The 22,924-nt window shown below is 43.1% G+C and overlaps 1 protein-coding gene across 1 annotated transcript; it reads right to left on the bottom strand.

Moving 5' to 3' along the window:
• Positions 1 to 1,117: 1,117 nt before the first annotated feature.
• On the bottom strand, positions 1,118 to 22,543 carry LOC309567871 (indolethylamine N-methyltransferase-like). The gene is made up of 3 exons (XM_082273379.1): positions 22,357 to 22,543; positions 5,774 to 5,981; positions 1,118 to 1,797 (listed from the first exon to the last, which is right to left on the bottom strand). Exons 1-3 carry the CDS (start codon positions 22,508 to 22,510, stop codon positions 1,359 to 1,361), a joined length of 801 nt encoding a protein of 266 aa, XP_082129505.1. The 5' UTR covers positions 22,511 to 22,543; the 3' UTR covers positions 1,118 to 1,358.
• Positions 22,544 to 22,924: the final 381 nt, after the last annotated feature.

A 22,924-nucleotide genomic window follows, 5' to 3' on the forward strand; every position in this document is an offset into this window, starting at 1 on the left:
GGCGACCGCCATAGACTTCAATGTTATGAAGTCTGTGGCGGCCGCTCCGAGGTCGCGGCGCGCTGCTCGCACCGCGATCTCGGAGGTCGCCCCTGAAAGTAGCGTCGCGCCAGTGTGAACCGGCGCTAAACCTAAAAAAAACAACAACAAAGGACTCACAATAGCTGCTTAATGCTACTTTGACAAACAGCCCTTTTTAGTCCTGGAGATACTTTGTGGATGGAGTGTACCAGCTGCCTAGGTTTTGATGTTTCATTAGATAAATTGGTGACAATAAAAGGTCTGTAACAGTATACAGGGGGTTAAGGTACTCCAAAAATTAAAATAAAATTTGTTGGATTCATCTTCTGTGTCTAAGCTGCCTGTGAATGGTGCCAAGTCAAAAAGGTGACTATACTGTCCAGACAGATTGGATCTAAAGACATATGTCAATGCATAAAGCAAAATTTCCAACAGAACAAAAATAATGATTACACTGCAGGGGATGCCAAAAATTGTATATACTTATTAATACTTGTATATTAATGCAGACTTCAAGAAAATCAGTAAGCCAATCACAGAAGTACAGTAATCCCCCGCTCCATCGCTGTTCAGTTTTTGCGGTCCCGGTAATTCACAGTTTTTTTGTAATGTTATCTTACTATATAAATCATTAAAAATGAAATATTTTTGTGTTTTCCATAGCTCTTGCTATGTCTTTTAGTATCTTTTATGTGTTTAAATGAGTTTCTATTGTTTTAGAAGTGTGTTTAAAGACCTTAAAATGCTTTTACACGTACAGTGACAGTAAAAAAAACATGCCTACAATGCATTTTAATAGGGTTTTTCTATTTCGCGGAATTTCACTTTTCGCGGCTGGGTCCGGAACGTAACCCCCGCAATGGAGGGGGGTTTACTGTAATGACATTTCTGGGGGCGTTCTGTACGCCAGAATGTACAGAATGCCCCCGGGTTGCCATACTGCACTAAATCTGCTGCAGCAGATTAAAATGGAGGGGTAATTTATAATAACATTGAGTTACAAAATGGCTTGTGTAGTATATGCTATATTCATTTTTTTTTTTTTTTTATTGAAAGTGAAGTTTTCCTTTAGGATTTTGTCGAACATGTAGAATGAATGAATCAATTGGAATGATGCTTTCAGTAGAAGAAAGGTCTTTTCCCTGAAATATGTGATTTTCATAGAGAATATATAATTCAATCAACATGAACTAAATGTCTTATTTGCACAATTACATATGCCATGGAATTATACATAACATTCTTCCTATGTTTCTGGTATATTTTCTAATGTGCTTTCTACAAATACGTAACTGAAGTAATAAGTGACAATTTTTCCATACCGTCTCAAATTAATCTTAAACATCTCGCTCTTTTCGTGCAACCACAAACAAGCTGGAATCATGGTTACAGAGCTCATATTGCTCTTTATCATACTCTCTGGGGATGACTTCCAAATCCACAATGGAAAAGCCTGCCTCAGTAATAGCACTTCTCATAAACCCCTCTGTCAACACCAAACAGGAGAACCGCTCACCTCCAAGTAAGTATGAGCTACAGTTAAGAATTTCACTTACAATCAGGTGCCCTCCTACTTTTATCAAAGATGCAACATTTTTAAGTACTCTGCGATAAGTATCGAGGTCACTGCAAGCACACTCTAGGCATCCCATAGTCAGGACACCGTCAACCTTGGGCAGAACTAATGGTTCCATTGGGTTGCTTTTCAAAACGTCACACTTTATGGTCTTCTTCACCGTGTTTTGCATCTTCTTTTTCTTCTCCTCTACTGTCATTCTAAAAAATAATGTAACATTTTATTTAGATCATCAGTTAATGCAAGGTTCAAGCATGGAGAGTACTTGCTTCTAGCAAACTCTTATGTTAAGCCAGGGCACAATTGTCCTTTACGCTGCTCTTCCTTTGTCCTGATTGTCTCAACCAAGAGACCACTTGGACAGCTGGTAAGCCGGTAGGCCTTTTTAATACAAAAGTGGTTTTCCACTTGTCTAAAGAAAATGGGACTAATTTACTAAAGGCAAATAGACTGTGCACTTTGCAAAGTTGCAGTTGCTCTAGAGCTTAGTAAATAAGGTTGCAAAGAATTTTACAAAGAATACCCAATGACATGCAAAGAAATAAAAAAAATGTTTTCTTGCGCATGATCAGATGATGGAATTCAGCAGAGCTTCTGTTCATTTATTAAGCTCTGGAGTAACTGCTCATGCAAAGTGCACAGTCTGTTTTCCTTTAGTAAATCAGCCCCATAGTGTCAATGGGTCCTGCCAGGAGTGCACACAGTTTAGAGGACCTATATATGCTTCCGTTAAACATCTGAAAAGCACATTCCTGTTTACTTATTTAATTTACAAATGATTGGGTACTCAATTAGAACATAAATATGCTGTTCACATGATTGGATAATTGTGAATATGTTCTTTGAATTTTATTTATTGAATTTTGCTCTATTGAATGAAAATTCTATAACACTTTTAGTTGTTCGGCCTTATGTCACATCTAGGGTCCCCAAAAGGTGAATGTTATCTAGAAATATTAGGCAGACTTTGAAGGGTACGGCCCTGCCATAATTTAAACATGGCCCTTCCTCACGTGAAAAAGTTGAGTTATTGCACTTCGATACCAACATTGTCTCTCATTCTAACAAGTGGCAACAAGACAATCTCCCCTTAAAAATGGCATCTCTTTTTTAAAAATGTAGAATTTCCTGGGTAATGTGGAATCCTGTATAGTATTTCAACTAGAATTAAGGCAATGTTCTTGGAATTTCCTTCAGAAACATAACAGCTCTTGTAGCTCTCTCTAATGAAATTCTGCTTTAGTATTTTTTTTTTTTTTTTAGCAATAATGTTGAATTATATTGCACACGCTATAGTAGGGGTGTCCAAACTTTTGACCTTCCTGGGCCACGAGGGATGGGCCGAACGACCCCCTGTTCGGTTCGCACCAGAACTTTCGAACATTGCGAAAGTTCAGAACCCGAAAAACAAACCCCGTTGAAGTCTATGGGACCTGAACTGGAAAAAAATCAAAAGTGACAATTTTGAAGGCTTATATGCAAGTAGTTGGGCATACAATGGTTATAGAGGTCCGGGTACTGCCCTGGGGGGGGGGGGGGGGGGGGGGACATAGATCAATAAATAAAAAAAAAAAAATTTGTAAAAAACATGATTTTTAAATGAGCAGTGATTTACTGATGCTTAACTACTTCCGGTCCGCGCTATAGCCGAAAACACGGCTGCAGCGCGGACTCTAATTTTCGGGAGGCCATCTTTAAACGGCCTCCCAGAAACAGGCTCCCGGCGCGCTCCCGCGAGCGCGCATCGGGGAAAATCTGTGTCGGCCGTGTCCCTTGGACACAGCCAATCACAGATAGTGGTAAATGGACAATCACAGCGGCCATTTACCACGTGATTGGCCCATGCAATGAGAGATGATCTCATATGTAAACATATGAGATCATCTCTCATCGCCAACGCTCCTTCCTAACACAGAGACTGCAGTGTGAGGAAGGAGGAGAGCCGATCAGCCGCCGGGGACACAGAAGAATGTAATCAGGGCACTGATCACCAGTGCCCTGATTACACAAGCTAAAAAACATACACAAAGTGCCCACCATCAGTGCCCACAGTGCCCGTCATCAGTGCCCCCCATCAGTGCCCACACTCAGTGCCCATAGTGCTGCCAGTCAGTGCCCATCAGTGCCTGCTCATCTAGGCACTGATGAGCACTGACTGGCAGCACTATGGGCACTGATGGTGCTGCCCATCAGTGCTCATCAGTGCCGCCCATCAGTGCTCATCAGTGCCACCTGTCAGTGTCCATCAGTGCCCTCCTGCCAGTGCCCATCAGTGCCGCCTATCAGTGCCCATCAGTGCCGCCCGTCAGTGCTGCCTCTCAGTGCCCAGCAGTGCCACCTCTCAGTGCCACCTCTCAGTGCCCAGCAGTGCCACCTCTCAGTGCCCAGCAGTGCCGCCTATCAGTGCTCATCAGTGCCGCCTATCAGTGCCGCCTATCAGTGCCGCCTATCAGTGCTCACCAGTGCGGCATATTAGTACCTCCTCATCAGTGCCCATAAGTGCCACCTCATCAGTGCCCATAAGTGCCACCTCATCAGTGCCCATCAGTGCAGCCTATCAGTGCCCATCAGTGCCCCCTCATCAGCGCACATCAGTGAAGGAGAAAAATGTATTTATTTTCAAAATTTACTCGCAGAAAATAAGAAAAACTTTTTTTTTTCAAAATTTTCTGTCTTTTTTCTTTTTTTTTGTAAAAAATAAAAAACCTAGAGGTGATTAAATACCACCAAAAGAAAGCTCTATTTGTGTGAAAAAAATGATAAAAATGTCATATGGGTACAGTGTAGCATGACCGCGCAATTGTCATTCAAAATGTGAGAGCGCTGAAAGCTAAAAATTGGTCTGGATGGGAAGGGGGTTTAAGTGCACAGTAGGCAAGTGGTTAAAGTGAAAGCATCAAAATGATAAATTAATATGATAAAAGGCAAATTCCTTTCAATATAGCACCTGGGGGGTCCCCTTGGTCTACCTGTAAAGTGGCGCATCTGTACTGTGTATAGAAGCAGCTGCAGAAATAATTGCATTTATAAAGCCAGACAAATGACATTTTCCCTGCAAGCTTTCTTTATTTTGTAAACACTGGTTTGGGGAACCAGTCTGTTTGATGAGGCCACAATGTAGTGCACTGGGAACATGATTAGAGATTTTTTGGATAAATTCTGGTGTCTCTTCTGCAGACTTTGGATAGAAGTAACAGGTGTAAAATTGGTCACTAAAGACAATGCTGCGGCTGGGGAAACATAACTGCCAGTTTATTTACCAGAGCTGAAAACTGATGACATGAATAAGGTGTGATTGTGAAGATTGGGATATTTTTCTTTGGGAAGATGAAACTCATAAAAGTCTAGTAAAGAGACACTGTCAAATTTGTCTTCAGCTGCATGTGTTTGCTAAGTGGAAATGCATTATTACAACTTTTTTTTTATTCAGGTTTACAATTTTGTGTTGGGCCGTATTCAAAGCCGTCTTGGGCTGCATGTGGGCCGTGGGCTGCAGGTTGGACACCCCTGCTCTACAGCAATATGCAGATCTCAATGTACTCTCAGATAGTGAAAAGCTTTATGGCAATATACAATTTTTATAGCACTCTCTCAGTTGATGTGGAGCTGTCGTAGCACTATCTCTAGTAACATAAAGGTCACAGCATTATCTCTGGCAATCTGAGTTACAATAATTTGTCTGGTAACATGAAGCTCTTACATCTCTCTTTTGTCTAATGTGTAATCATAGCAACATACTGCAATAGCATGGATCACTCCCTGGGAATATGACAAATCATATCATCAATTAGTTACATGTCTCAGACATAGCTGTTAACAGGAAACCAGTGGACATGCCTTAATTGTAGGTGAATCCCAGGTCCACAAATCAGGCATTAACTGGGGATCCCAGAAAAAACAATCACACAGCTTCTTGGCTGACAATTAGCTGACCTCCTGCTCTCCCTAGACCTTTTTGGTACAGGTAGGCATGGTGGAAAGAAGAGGTTGGGAAGTTATTGACCTTGACCTGCATGGTCAATAAATGACTAGCACTAATGTCTTGGGGTTCCCCCACTCTACAAACATTTTGAACTAAGTAACAGGTACCTGGTTGTGTCTGGTCTATGGACCTGGTAATACACCTGGGTTCCTTGTACATAGTACAACCACTTTAATCACATTTTTTATTTATACCCTTTTCCTTCCAGATCACAGACTTTTTGTACAACTCCCGTCCAGTCAAATGTTCCAGGCTCATTTCTTAGGCTTCGTTCATAGTATTCTCTATTGCGATCACTATAGTCTGCACCAATGATCTCTTCAAAAGCTTCACAAGCGGATAGGTCCTGAAAAGTGGTAGGTCCATGTCCAATGTCAATCAAAGTTTTTCCCTTGATACCTCCTTTTAGAGAAATAAAAACACATTTAAATTGATGAATTTCACTTACAATATTTTGAAATATAGTAATTATATACACTGCTCAAAAAAATTAAAGGAACACTTTGAAAACACATCAGATATCAATGGGAAAAAATATCATGCTGGATATCTATACTGATATGGGCTGGGTAACGTGTTAGGAACGAAAGGATGCTACATTGTTTGATGGAAATGAAAATTATCAACCTATAGAGGGCTGAATTCTAAGACACCCCTGAAAACGTGCTTGTATGCATGCCTGACAACGCCGGGGCATGCTCCTAATGATACAACCGATGGTGTCCTGGGGTATTTCCTCCTAGATCTGGACCAGGGCATCACTGAGCCCTTGAAGAGTAGTGGCACTAACCCTAAGCAAATGCAAAACTAGTGAAACAGTCAAAAAGATGAGTAGGGAAAAAAAATGTCAGTTGCCTCCACCTGTAAAACCATTCCTGTTTTGGAGGTTGTCTCATTGTTGCCCATCTAGTGCACCTGTTGTTAATTTCATTAACACCAAAGCAGCTGAAACTGATTAACAACCCCCTCTGCTACTTAACTGACCAGATCAATATCCCAGGAGTTTAATTGACTTGATGCTATACTCTGATTAAAAAGTGTTCCTTTCAATTTTGTTGAGTAATGTATTATATAGCATTTGTTCATTTTAAAAAGAATGAAAACTTTTTTTTATGGAACAAAAAAAAAAGAATTAAAACTTTTTAAATTGTGTTAACATGTTAAACCCTTTTTGAGAGTTTAATGATGGAGTTTAGATCTACTTTAACCCCTTTGTGCCTAATGGTAAAACAAATCTTACAGTTTTGCAACTTTGACGTGTTAGTAAAACCTTACATACCATCACAACTACTTTGTGCATCCAAGTGGATTACACATTTTTTCAGGACAAATTGGGCATTTATTTGGCGGTAAATGGTAATTGATAATATTAAAAAATCAGGAGACATCCAAGTAAAATTGGCCCAAAATAGAAAAAAATACATTTTTTTTTATTTAGCTTTATATTTCTTGCTACCTCCATAACCTTCCACCAAAGTGAAAGCCAAAATTAACTCCCCTGTTCCTGACGATCACACATATGTGTATGTTAGTTGCTGTTTGTACCTGTAGTACAGCCCAGATACAATAGTGCGCATTTTGCTTTTTTTATCCTACCTAAAACACACTGACACTGATACTAATTTAAAAAAAAAATCCTGTCCAAAAAAATACTGACCCTGACCTTGGTCCAAACACTAACCTTGGCACTGACCTAGATCAAACCCTGATCTAGCTACTTTTATATTTTATTTTTGTATTCTTATTATTTTTATTTTTTACACACACTTTTATTTTCTCTCAATGCATATCTCTCCTCCATTCATAGAGAGAGAAAACATGGGGGTGGGCTTCACAGTGACTGATCACTGTGGTAGCAGAGTCTATCACAGTAATCAGGTGACTCAGAATCTGATGTTCCAGGTCCCGATCATTAGTACGGGACCCGGGACTCTCGGGAAGACCGCAATCTTTGTGCTCGGAGCGCACCGCGCAGCGTGCTCCCAGCACAAAGGAAGATACACAAATATGTGGCCTCAAGAAAAAAAAGGTTGACATCAATGAGTTAAATAAAAACAGATTAAATTATTGAGGCAATAATGCAGCAAAAAATAATGTCCTGTTAACCTGTGAAAGACAATACAGACAACACAGCTTAGCTTGCTAGTTCTCATTTCGTGGACATTTCTGTCGCTTTAACCCTATTCGCTGCCAGGTCCATACTGCATATGGACCTACAGAACCACTTCCAGATGGCCAGGTCTGTACAGACCTAAAAATTCCTCCAGCTGCTATAAGCTCATGGTCACGTAAACGTAAAGTTTACAAATATGTGTTATTTAATAACTCAATACAGTTTTAGATTTTATATTTAGCAGGAATTTAGCAGGAATTTTGAAAGTTTTGTCATGTATGTATTCCCTAATTATGATTTAAGTGTATTTTTAGAGAACATTTTCTTTTGATAAACATTTGTGTAAATATCACAGGGCCTAAAAAAATCAGTAGCACCTTCTCTTTATTCTACTTGTCCTATGCTTGTTTCAGAAAATGTATGGTTTGAGGGTTCTTTCACAAACGTGGTCTGGCCACCTGTGTTTAAAAGTGGAGAGCAGGGCCTGGCCGCGAAAGGGTTAAACCAAAATGCATATTAACAGTATCCTCTTATTGTCCATTAACCAGTAATATGTTAGCACAATTCAAAGGTGGAACTTGAACAATGACTCCTACCTAATAACTTGTTGGCTTTTACCATGCTCTCCAAGCCTTCGTAATGGTGACCTGCCCTGTAGCTGTACCCAGAGACTCACTGACTGACAGCAACAGACAGACAGACATTGAATTCAGAGGGACAGTTACTTTTCAGGTTTTTAACAAGCCAGATTAAGACTCCTCAGGCTTCTGTCACAGTCCAGTTAAGGCGCGCTAGGCCCAAATAGGCAGCTAGGAGAACAAAACACGTTTTTTTGGCTCTGGTTTTCTCATCAATGAAAAGAGCCTGGGAGGCAAAGACTTGACCTCCCTGAAGCTACACATGACTGGAACCTGCCACATTTACATCCTCATCAAGCAGAACCTGGGATGTAAATACCCTTCTTGGTTTCTCCAAATCTTTATCCTCTTCCTCATCCTACTTCAAAGACATACACCTCTCAGTGACTGGCCAGTAGGATGAGGAAGAGGATAAATATTCACAACCCAATAAATTGCATCTTCTCACTCCTTACTGGTGTAGCACCCTACAGGTAGGTGCTAGGTAAAGGTATAGTGGGCCTTGTCTGTCTAACAGCAGGGCTGTGATTTATTAGTCAGGGTGTCATGGTTTCCAGGTGTGCCTGCTGAAGGGGGAGTCTCCCCACTGGCTCCTGTGAGTGGCTTCTCATAGGGCGGTGGAGGAAACCCAATCAGGGGACACATCCAGGCTTGTAACCACCCCAGAAGGCAGATTGTGCTGCAAAGGATTCTGGGAGTGGGTATAAGTTTGGGGGTGGCACATGACACGATGTCTTTGGCGGGAGCAGAGTCCCAGGAGGGAGAGAACGGCTGTCTCTGCTCCTGTCTGAGGAGGAGGCTCTCGGGGGTTCTGCCTGAGTGTCCAGAGAGCGATGAGTTGAGCTGAGGGGATCCGGTGTGCCCAGAACCTGTGGAGAGTCAGAGGGGTCCAGTCCCAGGAAAGCCTACACAGGTCATGAGTACTGAGGATTGCCCCTGGGGGTCTGCCTGAAGTTAGAGGGGACCACTCCGGAAGAGGTTCGGGGATCCAGTGCCAGCTAGTGGTGAAAGGGGGTAACTAGGTTGAGGACCCTGAAGTGACAGAGGGGATACATAGTCAGTGGACCCTGAAGAGCTTAAAGTGTAAAGGGGGCGCCTGTGGTATGGGCCCTGAAGTGATAGTGCCAGTTGAGAGTTGCAGCAGTACAGGAACTTACAAGGAGTTTTCTCAGTCGGTGCAGTGCTGGAGGGAGCCCTTCAGTGACTCTGAGCGATTGCAGTGTTACAAGTCAAGTAGTTCCACAGTCCTGGATCTTCAGGACTAAAGTCGAGGATCCAGCACAGTTTCAGTAATTACACAGTGTTCAAGCGTCAGGAAGCGTTGGCTAGCGTCGGCTGGCGTCAAGACAGCGCCAACAGGCATTTTTGCCAGGAAAGTCCCACAATTGTATTTAGTTGAGCCTAAAGGAGTTTCCCACTCATTCCCTTCTCCCATCCCCTAAATACAATAAAACCACAAAACAAAGATGTCGGAGTTGTCAATGTCTCAGTGCTCACACCCAGGGCCGCAGCTCACAAGGGCTAGAGGGGTAACCGGTACGGATAGCAGACCCACATCAGGCCACAGGCTTGGAAAACCTGGAAAATACATTTGTAGGTGCAAACACTACATTTGGACTAGTGGCTCTCCAACTTAAGGCAAGATCCTTACAGATCCAGTTCTGTTCCTAGTGTCATGGATGCAGCAAATTTGTTTTGCTGCACACAAGAATTGGTCGGTGTTATAAAGCTGGGGATACTGTAGCATTTAACTGGGTATCCAAGTATCTGTGAATAAAAGCATGGCAGTTAAAGCAGATGTGCATGCCAATAGAATACATGTCAAATCTTCTAATCTAATGCCTTTAGGATATACCCCTTGAAACAAGTCAGCTCCTGATTATGCCTTGGTTTTTCATCTAGTTCCACCTACCTAACTCAGTCTTGATCTACTGTATCTTGAGCAGTGTTTCTCAACCTTTTTTCAGTCACCGTGCCCTGCACAATCTCAGGGCACCCCATTTTAAAATGTAAAAAACTAAACAAATAGTTTTATGTAACACAGCAGCATCCACACTTGTAGGACACCCAATGTTAGAGATTATTTATTCTTCCAAAGCAAACCTATCTTTGCACACCAGTGCAAGCATTCCAATGTTTCTCTTCTCTTCTCACTCTACCAACGTGTCAGGGTACGTGAACAACAGAAAGTCCGGCCATGAGGAAGCACCATGCTAGGAATTGCCCATGCATGCTTTCAAAGCCCTTGTTTGCTTAGCTCCTTATCCTGGGCCAGGGACTTTTTTCCCAGCCTGAGAGGGTAAATTCAGAGCTTTGTGATTTTGAGGATTGTGAGGGGTGGTGGGATACCCCATTGTTGTGGCAGCTTCTTGTTCTCCGCTGGGGACAGGAGAACATACTTGTGCCCCTGATGAGTGATTTGAAGTGTGGCTGGGAAGAGACATTTATAGACCATTTTTTTGTGTCTTAAGGCTGGCCATACAGGTTTCATTTTCTTGTACAATTTTCCTTTAGATTTAACTTAAACTATATAGTGCAAGGGCCTGCCTAAGCCCCCGTTCACATAGGGGCGATCCGACTTCGGGTGGCGACCTCCGAGGTCGCGGTGCGAGCAGCGCGCCGCGACCTCGGAGCGGCCGCCACGGACTTCATAACATTGAAGTCTATGGCGGTCGCCTCCTGGTCGCCCCAAAGAAGCTCCGGACCCTTTTTCTAAGTCGGAGCGACTTGTGTCGCTCCTATTAGAAAGGGTCCGCAGCTTCCCTATGGAAGGCGACGTGCGGCGACCTGTGAGGCGACCAGGTCGCCTCACAGGTCGCCCTAGTGTGAACGGGGGCTAATTGGATACAATTGAAAGTTGTTTAGTTTTGAGTTCATATTATATGGTTTTTGGTAAATATAAAGGAAAATTGTACAAGAGGGTTGAACGTGTATGGCCAGCCTTAGAGCCCCCATGATGGAGAAAATTTTTCTCCGCCTTGCTAGCATTGCCACTAAGAGGTCAGTGTAAATAGAGATGAGAGAAGGGTTCAGGAAGTTAACCTGCCTTGCAGGATGCCGCCATAGCTCTGTCTTTAATGTAAAAGAAATGCATTCTTGTCAGACTATTCCGTGGAATTGTACCTGGAAGTGAGCTTGGTTTGGCAATTCTGTGAGCTCTGTCTTTGACTAGGTCTCGAGGATGTTCCATCGGGAGAAAGGTTTTAAGCAGTTGGAGGAGATAGGGAACAATCTCAGAAGGAGAAATTGTTTCAGGGATTCCTCTAAATTTTAGATTTTTTCTCCAAGACTTTTAAGTCTGCAACTTTATTTTTCAGCCACTGGATGTCATCATTGTGCACCTGATAGCAGTCCACTAAATTAGTATGTCCAGTTACAGAATCTCCTAGCTTGGATTCCACATTTTTAACTCTTTCCTCGATCTGATCCACTTTTACTTGTAAATTGTTGATGTTTTTATACAATTCCACTTGTGGGTCCTGTTTTAGGGAGATGAGCATTACTTTTAATGTATGCTCTGATGCTGGTTGATCAGTGGCAGGAAAGGAGGACAGTGTGTCCTGTGGCTCCTGTCCTAAGTCACAGTTCTCCATGGAAGCGTTGTATTTTTTACTTACATGCCCTTTAGACTGTGATGAGGAAAAGGAGAAGATGCAGATTGTTTGTTTGTCTGCTTTTCCTCCTGTTCTATGTCTTGGATCGCTGTTTCTGATGGGCTGGAAGGTAGTGAAGTATCTGTGTGAGGGAGAGATGAATTACCTCCAGCGCCATCTTTTGTGTCCTCTCTGCCGGCACCAGGAAAGAAATTTGTCAGCTTTTTAGGCTGGTGAGAGATGGAGGAGTGGCAAGAGAGAGCTCTTCTGGTCATCCTGGCTCCAGGCTGTGACATGCGCTCGATCGTGCGGGCTGAGGCTGCTGATTAGCTGCTATAGGAGCTTTCCTCTGCCGGAGCTCTGAGGTTAAGGGGCCATTATTGTGAGCAGCCAAACAATGCCCTTTTTCTCCCGCGCTCTGCTAATGTTACCCCCGTGGGAACGTGGGGGAACGCAGTTCCGGCACCTCAAGCACTGAATGTATGTAATGGCAAGGGGTGCTGGGGTGTGCTGAAGGGTCATTGATGCTGGCTGCTGGGGGATCTTTTTTTACACTGTGGTCTATTATTGCTGGGCAGGTCAATTATTCCTGGGGGGAGAAGGCTTATGTTGCTTGGGGGTCAGTTGTTGCTGGCAGAAATCTACTGTTGAGGAGGAAGTCTATTGTTGCTAAAGCGCCTTTGTGTGACAGTCTATTGTTGTTGGTTGGGCTTACGTATGTTGCTGGGCGGGCAACTGTTGCTGGAAGGGATCTACTGTTGAGAGAGGGGGGTCTATTGTTGCTGGCTGCTAGAGAGTCTATTAATGCTGGTCTGGCTGCTGGGAAATCTGTTGTTGCTGCCGGGATCTATTATTGTTGAGGTCCATTTTTGCTGGGGAGGGTCCATTGTTGCTGCGGGAGATCTATTTTACTGCTTTTCTTGTTATTAACAAATTCCATACAAATGACTTATCGCCACAAAACGATAGTTGGTTCTGTATTCTCTAAAAGGGGCAGTACTGGAAGGTGGGTAGGTAGGTGGTGGAGACAGGAAGTGACTCAGAAAGGGGGAGTTCCTGCACCTATTTTCTGAAAAAAAAAGCCCTTATTACCCCAATGCTGACAGAGAGGTACAGAGGAGGGGCAAATAAGGATGATGTGCAAACACCCAACGTCCTCCTTACCAACTGATGGTTGTTTGGATGCCAGTGGCTAGAAGGTTGTAATGGTGCACAATAAAAAACCTGTGGCTTTGGGTAACTATAAGACAGGCTTAATCCATCTGCTGGCAGAACAGAATTTTTGGGCAATTATTAGGCATTTTGCCAAGGCACTCCTGAAGAAACCTGAAGGCACCCTGGTTGAAAAAGGCTGATCTAGAGGATGGCATCTTTAGCAACATTATGAACTTGTGTTTTTAGTTGGAAGTATACCTTTTTTTAGAAATAAGCAATACTTTAAAAGGCAATGCATGAAAGTACTGCGCCCTTCTTGATGTTTTGTCGGTTAGTGTTAAGGATTACCTTAGTCTGAAAAGGGCAGAAAAGCTTCAAGCTACCTATGGAATCACCAAGCCAGCACGTGTCTGATACATGACAGCTATGGGGTTGATTTACTAAAACTGGAGGTGCTAAATCTGGTGCAGCTCTGCATAGAAACCAATCAGCTTTCAGGTTTTTTTTTTTTATCAAAGCTTAATTGAACAAGCTGAAGTTAGAAGCCGATTGGCTACCATGCACCAGACTTTGCACTATCCAGTTTTAGCAAATCAACCCCATGTGTATTTTCTAACCCTTCACTTTGCTTTAGAGAGCAGAAGTAGTGATCTTTTACTTGGCAAACACATTTCAATACCAATATGTAATTTCATTAAATCATGACTTGAAATAAAATTCCTGCCAAACAGCTAAATATACAGTTTAAATACTTTATCTATAAATGATTTACTTGCCAAAAGACATGTAATTTTATATAGCCAGTCTTATGATTTATACAGCTCTGTCACACTACAAACAGAGTCTGGTGACATCACTTTATGTATTTCTATGTCATAGGTCTATGTGTATACATGTCACCTGTAAGATGGTTAATCTGTGTATCAACATTGTGATAAATCTGATCTTTATGGACAAATTAGAAGTGGATGACACAGGGCCCTATAATAGGGTGACCAGACATCTGGGTCTCCAGGGACAGTCCCCGGATTGAGGACACCGTCCTCGGTCCAAGTTTGTCCCTGGTTTTGTCCCCAAATTCGGGAGGCCGGATTAATGTAGACAGGGCATCCCATGCTGGCTGAGAAACAGCCTGGTGGCTCAGATGCAGACGCCCCCTGCTGGATGATCTCACTACCGCTCCTGCTGCTGTTCACTGGAGGAGAGGCAGAGCGGTGTGTGTATTATGCAGTCCTGTGCCCAGTGCTCTGTGTATTATGTAGCCCTGTGCCCAGTGCTCTGTGTGTTATGCAGTCCTGTGCCCAGCGCTCTGTGTATTATGCAGTCCTGTGCCCAGCGCTCTGTGTATTATGCAGTCCTGTGCCCAGCACTCTGTGTATTATGTAGTCCTGTGCCCAGCGCTCTGTGTATTATGTAATCCTGTGCCCAGCGGTCTGTGTATTATGTAATCCTGTGCCCAGCGGTCTGTGTATTATGTAGTCCTGTGCCCAGCGGGCTGTGTATTATATAGTCCTGTGCCCAGCGCTCTGTGTATTGTGCAGTCCTGTGCCCAGCACTCTGTGTATTATGTAGTCCTGTGCCCAGCGCTCTGTGTATTATGTAATCCTGTGCCCAGCGGTCTGTGTATTATGTAGTCCTGTGCTCAGCGGGCTGTGTATTATGTAGTCCTGTGCCCAGCGGGCTGTGTATTATATAGTCCTGTGTCCAGCGCTCTGTGTATTGTGCAGTCCTGTGCCCAGCACTCTGTGTATTATGTAGTCCTGTGCCCAGCGCTCTGTGTATTATGTAATCCTGTGCCCAGCGGTCTGTGTATTATGTAATCCTGTGCCCAGCGGTCTGTGTATTATGTAGTCCTGTGCCCAGCGGGCTGTGTATTATATAGTCCTGTGCCCAGCGCTCTGTGTATTGTGCAGTCCTGTGCCCAGCACTCTGTGTATTATGTAGTCCTGTGCCCAGCGCTCTGTGTATTATGTAATCCTGTGCCCAGCGGTCTGTGTATTATGTAGTCCTGTGCTCAGCGGGCTGTGTATTATGTAGTCCTGTGCCCAGCGCTCTGTGTATTATGCAGTCCTGTGTCCAGCAATCGGTGTATTATGCAGTCCTGTGCCATTTGCCAATTTAAAAAAAATATGTCCCCGGATTTCATTTTAAAAATCTGGTCACCTTAGCCTATAAAGCTGAATTAGAAAATAGTAGTGTCACCTGCCTTGCTGTGTAGTGCAGTAGATGTGTGTGTATTAGGGCAAATCCACACCACTTACAATGGGCTGCGTTGGCCTACATTGCTGAATGCAGCCCCAACACAGGGGCAAGTGTAATTGCCTTGAATCTAAGCCCCCGTTCACATTGGGCTGATATGACATGCGATTTCCCATGTCAAATTACATGCCAAATCGGAGTCTATTACCGGCAACAGCACCATCTGAATTGGTGTGATGCCCACTTTGTGGCGCTCCACAGATTCCCAAAAGTATCTGCACTACTTTTAGGGACTTTGGGGGCGATTTCAATAGACATCTGTGCATGAACCCACACAGACGTCTCTCAAATCGCCCCCAAATTCAGACCGCTGTTCTATCTTTAATGAACACAGGGATCCTGTGTTTCTCTTATTTACTGTGTTCATTCAGTAAATCCATCCCCCCACAGTTAGAAAGCACCCCCTAGGGACACATTTAACCCTTTGATTGCCCCTGGTGTTAACCCCTTCCCTGCCAGTGTCATTAGACAGTAACAGTGCATATTTTTAGCACTGATTACTATAGTAATGTCACTGGTCCCCCAAAAGTGTCAAAAATTTCAGTTAAGTGTCCGATCTGTCCACCGCGAAGTCGCAGTCCCGCTAAAAATTGCTGATCACCATTGCTAGTAGAAAAATAAAAAATTACATAAATCTTTCTCCTAGTTTGTAGACGCGATAACGGAAGAGGAATATAGAGGAAGGAATCCCCTCTATTTTTCTCCTGCAGCTGGTAAAAACCAGGTTCTCCTCCTTTCCCTCCTATAGGCATTCACAGGCTGCAGGAGGAAAATGGAGGGGATTTGTTCCTCTATATGTCCCCCTTTACCGCCCCTCCTATCCAGGTCCTGCTGCCCTTACGCCCCGGGATCAGTGGGAAGGGCCCTGGCGGGGGGGTTAGGGGGGCCCTTCGTGGTTTCTTGCACCGGGGCCCTGAAGGTTCTAGTTACGCCTCACGATATAGACCATGCCAATTTTCTCATTAGAGCCCTGCATGTGCGGCAGCTGACTGATAATTATAATACTACTCCCATACAGATTCATTTGCACATATACACAGCCCAACAACAGTTATTTCTTGTAATTAACAAAAGGTAGGAATCTGCAACTATAGCGATCACAGACATCGCATGTGATTCAGAGCGCACTGCTCTGAAAATCACATGTAATGTCTGTGCAATGCAAATTCAGCCATACAGATTGTATGGCTGAATTTGCATCTGATTCGGAATGAACACGCACAGGACCCTTTTTTTGGGTCCGCAGCAGAATCAGATCGCATGATGGTTCACACCAATGCGATCCGACTCATGTCCGGACTGTCAGTTCGCACTGCGATATGCAAAATGATCTGGGGGTGTCGTTATCTTTGTATCGACCCCCCCAGCGATTTTGATATGGCAGTGTGAACTGCCTGTGATTTGAATGCGATGCGGGAAACCGCGGTGGATTCGCAGGGTTCCCTCACAGCATATGTGTTAACAGAGCCTCAAAGATTAACAAAAGGCGAAACTTGTGTTCTTTAGTTTTGGATAGAGTGTAGTGTAGAAGGATTAGAACATGTTAGGTTTTATTGCTGCCTGTGCCCCCATTAAGAGATTCACCCTCTCTATTTGTCCTGTTTCATACCTGCCAACTGTCCCGTTTTTCCCGGGACAATCCCGGCAAATAGGAGCCTGTCCCGGGTATTTTACAGTGTCCCTGTTAATCAGGGACAATGTAAATCACAAAAAAAAAAAAAAAATATTTTTTTTAAATTTTTTTTATTTTGTGCCACACAGTGTCGCTCTCACCCCAGCTAGGAGTTGTAGTTCTGGCAGCAGGTTGTCTCTCTCTCTGTGCCTGCTCACTCTTCCCGCCTGTCGCAAATTTAACGTGTCACCGAAGGCAGGGTGTCAGCATGGTGCACTTTCCAAAATCCGCCAGCAGGGGGAGGCAGAGCACCTTACGACAAGCTGGAGGCCTCACACTCCATTAATTACTACTATCAATAATGTTTTTTTATAGATATAATTTATTCACCTGTTAATTGATACATATATATAGTTTTCTAGCTCTAGATAAATGTGTGTAAATATCCGTGTATGTGTATGTGTGTGCATATATATATATATATATATATATATATATATATATATATATATATATATATATATATTGCTCAAAAAAATGAAAACAGACCTCAATCCTCAATGGGAAAAATCTCATGCTGGATATCTATACCGGTATGGACTTGGTATGTGTTAGGATAATATGGACTGGGTAATGTGTTAGGATCTATACTGGTATGGACTATACTGGTATGAACTCTGTAATGTGTTAGGATGGTATGGACTGGGTAATGTGTTAGGATCTATCTTGGTATGGACTGGGGAATGTGTTAGTATCTATACTGGTATGGACTGGGGAATGTGTTAGGATCTATACCGGTATGGACTGGGTAATGTGTTAGGATCTATACTGGTATGGACTGGGTAATGTGTTAGGATCTGTACTGGTACGGACTGGGTAATGTGTTAGGATCTATACTGGTATGGACTGGGTAATGTGTTAGGATCTGTACTGGTATGGACTGGGTAATGTGTTAGAATCTATACTGGTATGGACTGGGTAATGTGTTAGGAAGGAAAGGATGCTACATTGTTTTATGTAAATGAAAATGATCACCCTACAGAGGGCTGAATTCAAAGACAGGTGAATAAAGTGTGAAATGTGCTCAGGTGTGACCATACAAAAAATGGAATATGTAAATCTAAATAAAGTATTAGGTGTAAATAAGTACATAAAACCTAATTATACCAGATAGTATAATCGTACTTATTTACACCTTGCACTTTATTTATATTTCCATATAACATTTTTTCTATGGTCACACCTGAGCACATTTCACACTTTAGAATTGCAGGGAATTGTGATGAGAATTTTAAACTTTAGGCAGAAGTAGTGCAGCTGAATGGGAGAATTATTCCAACTCTGCTACTTTGACCTAAAGTTTTCAATTCCCTTTTCAATTTCCTGTAATTCTCTCTTTATGAAGTAGACCCTATAATCTGATAAGTAGGCAGAGATTAATTATGCGGAGTGGGCGGAGCTTCGGGGAAGTGGGTGTGGTAAGTAATTGATAACTGTGCTGCAAAGTGTCCCTGGAAATTTTTTTCAAATGTTGGCAACTATGCTGTTTGCCATCATCGTTGAAAGTGAAAGTAAAAGAAAATCCCACATTTTGGATTGTCCCCAGAAAAGTAATAGAGGGGAAATCTTCCAACGACGACACAAGTTTGGGTGAGGTGGGGGGGTCCCAAGAGAGTCCCCCAATTTGCAGGGTTTTCCTCTTACCCTGAGCCCCTGTTTACATTGGGCCAATTTGACATGAGATTTAACATGTCAAATCAAATGCCAAATATGAGCCTATTGCCAGCAACGGCACTATCCGAATCGGAGCGGCACTGACTTTGCAGCGCCACATCGATGCCCAAAAGTAATTCCTGCACTGCTTTTGGTGAATTCGGGGGCAATTTCAATAGTCATCTGGGCATGAACCCGCACAGATGTCTCTCAAATGGCCCTTGAACTTTGCACTGAAATACAGGTTTGAAACTATGTGAGTTCAGCTGAACTCACATAGTTTCAAACCTGTATTTCAGTGCAAAGTTCAAGGGCACATTTTCAAACCCGACCTCAGTGTGAACCAGAGAAGAATAAAAAAAGTTTGCCTATAGTTCTACATTAGTGTAGGTTCACACAGAGGGCGGGTTTGAAATCGTACATGTTCAGCTGAACTCGCACAATTTCAAACCAGCATTTTCAGTCTGACTTAGGGGGAGATTTGACAGACATTTGTGCGGGTTCCTACACAGATGTCTAATGAAATCGCCCCCGAAGTCGCTAAAAAATAGTGCACAAACTACTTTTGGGAATCGGTGCGGCGCGGCAAAGTCGGCGTCGCACTGATTCGGAAAGTGCCATTGCCGGCAATAGGCTCCAATTTGACATGAGATTTGACAGTTCCCCACAAGCGCTTAATTTATAAAATAAGGTATGTAGGCATTGACCACAAGGTTTGCTCTTGGATATGGAACTGGCTAAAAGGGCGTGTCCAAAGGGTGGTAATAAATAGCGCATACTCAGACTGGTCTGGGGTGGTAAGTGGGGTCCCCCAAGGTTCAGTCCTGGGACCAACCTTATTCAATTTATTCATAAACAGCATTGAGGACGGGATCAGTTGTTTGTTATCAGTTTTTGCAGATGACACAAAATTGGGCAGGGCAATAACTGCACAGCATGAAGCAGATATCCTACAGAATGACCAGAACAAAATATCAGAGTGGGCAACGACATGGCAAATGAGGTTTAATGTGGAGAAGTGTAAGGTTTTGCACTTGGGGACTAAAAACATAAAATCACAATACACGTTAGGAGGGGAACCCTTGGGGGGAATCAAAAATGGAGAAAGATCTGGGAGTCTTGGTAGAGGAAAGACTAAGCAATAGCATGCAATGTCAAGCGGCAGCTGCCAAAGCCGGCAGAATATTAGCATGCATAAAGAAAGGGTTGTATTCCAGAGATAAAACTATAATCCTTCCACTTTATAAAACTCTGGTCCGACCGCATCTGGAGTATTCTGTCCAGTTCTGGTCGCCGGTCCTCAGGAGGGATGTGTTGGAGCTGGAGAGAGTCCAGAGAAGGGCAACTAAACTGATTAGGGGATTGGAGGACCTTAATTATGAAGAGCGTCTACAATCGCTTAATTTATTCTCCCTGGAGAAGAGACGCCTGAGAGGAGACATGATAGCTATTTATAAATACCTAAATGGTGATCTCAGCATAGAAAAAAAGCTTTTCAGTCGCAAGGATTGCATGAGAACTCGAGGACATACAATGCGATTAGAGGAGAAGCGATTTGCCTCAGGCAACGCAGGGGGTTCTTTACTGTTAGGGCTACAAGAGTGTGGAATTCTCTACCACAAGAGGTGGTTTCTGCGGGAAGTATGGCTACTTTCAAAAGACTCTTGGACGTAAATCTCAAGGATCAGAATATTAAGGGGTATGAGAGATGATTACGGCCACACACACCTACACAGGTTGAACTGGATGGACTATTGTCTTTATTCAACCTCAACTACTATGTAACTATGTAACTATGTAACATGTCAAATTGCATGTTAAATTTGCCCATTGTGAGCGTGGGCTTAAGGCCTCTTTCACACGAGCTTTCCGATCAGTCTGCCTGTCAGTTTTTCAGACGGACCTGATTGGAGTGTCTCCGCTGACACTCGATGCTCTCCGATCTGATGTGTTCCATGAAATCCGGACAGATGGAAACCCTATTTTCCATCCGTCTGGAGGATTGGATCGGATGAAAATGGACAGGTGGTTAGTTTTCATCCAATCAACTATAGAGACAAGATCGGGGATCGGACAGGTCTGTCTCTGCAAAGTAAGCGGAGACGGAGCTGTCATCCGCCTGCTCAGCTGGGATGGGCGGATCCATCCCCGCTGAGCAAAGCGGAGTCCACCGGGCGGAAAGCCCGTGTGAAAGGACCCTAACTGAACAAGCTGAAGTTATAAACTGATTGGTTACTATGCACCGCTGCACTAGATTATTTGCACACCAATTTTTAGGACATCTCCCCCTAAAATTTTAATAATTAAGAGCAACATGCTATGTTGGTGTTTGCTGGTCAAAAATGTAACATGTTTAGTTATATGTTTAAATTCAGCATAGTGCATCGCAAGTTCACAACACATTACAAAGTATTGCAGTGCACTGCAACATGGATTAAAGGGAAAAAGCTGAGAAAGAATGAAGCACGCTAGGGATCGACCAATATTGTTTTTTCATTGCCGATACCAATATTTTGGTCATCGCGTATCGGTATTGGCCGATATGGGCTGATATTTTCGTACATTTACATTTTTTTTTTTTGACAGGTACTCTTGTGGAGGGATCTGGGGGTCCCGAACCCCTCCTCTGCATTTAAAAGCATTCAAAACGCCAAGTTTGGCTGTTTTGAATGCTGTCATTTTTTTTAATCTGGCGCCAGTACCCGGAAGTGATGTCATGACATCACTTCTGGGTTTTTGCATGGGGACCTGATCAGAGCCAAATGCGGCTTTGATTGGGTCTTCAGCGGCCTTGCAGGCTGGTTGCCCGGGTCTCCCGGTGGGACAGGAGACCCAGGTGAGCCCCGTCCCCTCTCGCTCCTTCTAAAGACAGCCGACCGTCGGCTATGGACGCCGGTACAGGGGTGATGCCTCTAACTGCAGACATCACTCTGGTACAGCACTTTCCGAAATATCGGTAATATCAGTAACCCCAGGGGCCGATTCCGATATATCGGGGAAAGGGCATATCGGCCCTCGATATATCGGCTTTGCCGATAATCGGTCGATCTCTAAAGCACGCAATGCAACATGTTGTCAACGCACGTCTAATAAAGTGCATTTAGAGTGAGCGATGTTAACAAATATTGGACAAGTAAAATAATTAATGTTTCTCTGTTTTAATTGTAACAGGAAAGCATGGATAACTTTGCTCTGCTTTATGCTTTTTAAAGGGATTGATTTACTAAAACTATAAATTGCAAGATTTGGTGCAGCTGTGCATGGCAGCCAATCAGTTTCTAACTTCAGCTCGTTCAATTAAGCTTTGACAAAAATCCTGGAAGCTGATTGGTTTCTATGCACAGCTGCACCAAATTTTGCACTCTCCAGTTTTAGTAAATCAACCCCTTTTTATTACTGACATTTGCTCTTTACTTTATAGATTCCATAGCATAGTATACTTATTTCACTTACTGGTGTCCCTACCTATTAGTCTTTTTTTTTGTTTTGTTTTTAATAACTGTCATCTATAAATTATTTAAACCCTCCAGTTCTTCGATATAAAAGTTCTGCCTTTGAATTAGATTACAGAAAGACATCCTAGTCTTTGGAGTGCAGATAATAATGCATTTCTGAAATATATTCTACACTACTATGTCATTTATCAAATACAAAAGTCAATTTTCTTGTACAATAGTAGCAATGAAATACTTACGAACAGTAAAAGTCTCACAAAGTTTCTTCAATGCAAAATCCAGAAATCCATCAACCACCAAAAGTCCTGATTTAGGTCCATAGTAGGTATTACAATATGCATGTGGATCGAATATGTCTTGGTAAGTATCTTTGTCTGTAAAATCTGTCTCCATGTTTACACAACAAAATGGAACTGAATGCAGGGTAAGTCAGAATTTATATGTACATTGCATAAAAGGAGTGGCTACATCGTACTAGTTAACAGATTATGAGTCTCAGCAAAGTGAAATATGATATCCTGCAAAATATTTTAGAACAAACAAAGCTGAAAGTTTTGGATGAGAGCCATGTTTTTTTTGGTAACCCTTTCATGGGTAAAAACTATGCAGAAAATGAGTGAGAGAAATGCTGACTGCAGCAGCTCTCTGTAGCTGCTGCCCTGCAGTGCTGAACTGGTTAACAGCTGTATCAGTGGGGGAAGGGAGCTGCTAAGCAGGAAGAGTGCAATGGACTTAGTGGCGGTCAAAGGTGCATGCGGCCTTTTGCATTTGTTTGTGCAGCCCAAAGCTCAAGGACACATGCGTATG

The sequence above is a fragment of the Pelophylax lessonae genome (assembly GCF_965119305.1).
Source record: "Pelophylax lessonae genome assembly, chromosome: 12".
NCBI classification, from domain to species: Eukaryota; Metazoa; Chordata; class Amphibia; order Anura; family Ranidae; genus Pelophylax; species Pelophylax lessonae.

Coding starts and splice junctions, on each gene's coding strand:
- LOC309567871 (XM_082273379.1), bottom strand. CDS start 22,510: ATGGAGACAGATTTTACAGACAAAGATACTTACCAAGACATATTCGAT. Junction 5,982..22,356: donor TTGTGAGACTTTTACTGTTC/GTAAGTATTTCA, acceptor TTTCTCTAAAAG/GAGGTATCAAGGGAAAAACT. Junction 1,798..5,773: donor TGTGATCTGGAAGGAAAAGG/GTATAAATAAAA, acceptor ATTATTTTTTAG/AATGACAGTAGAGGAGAAGA.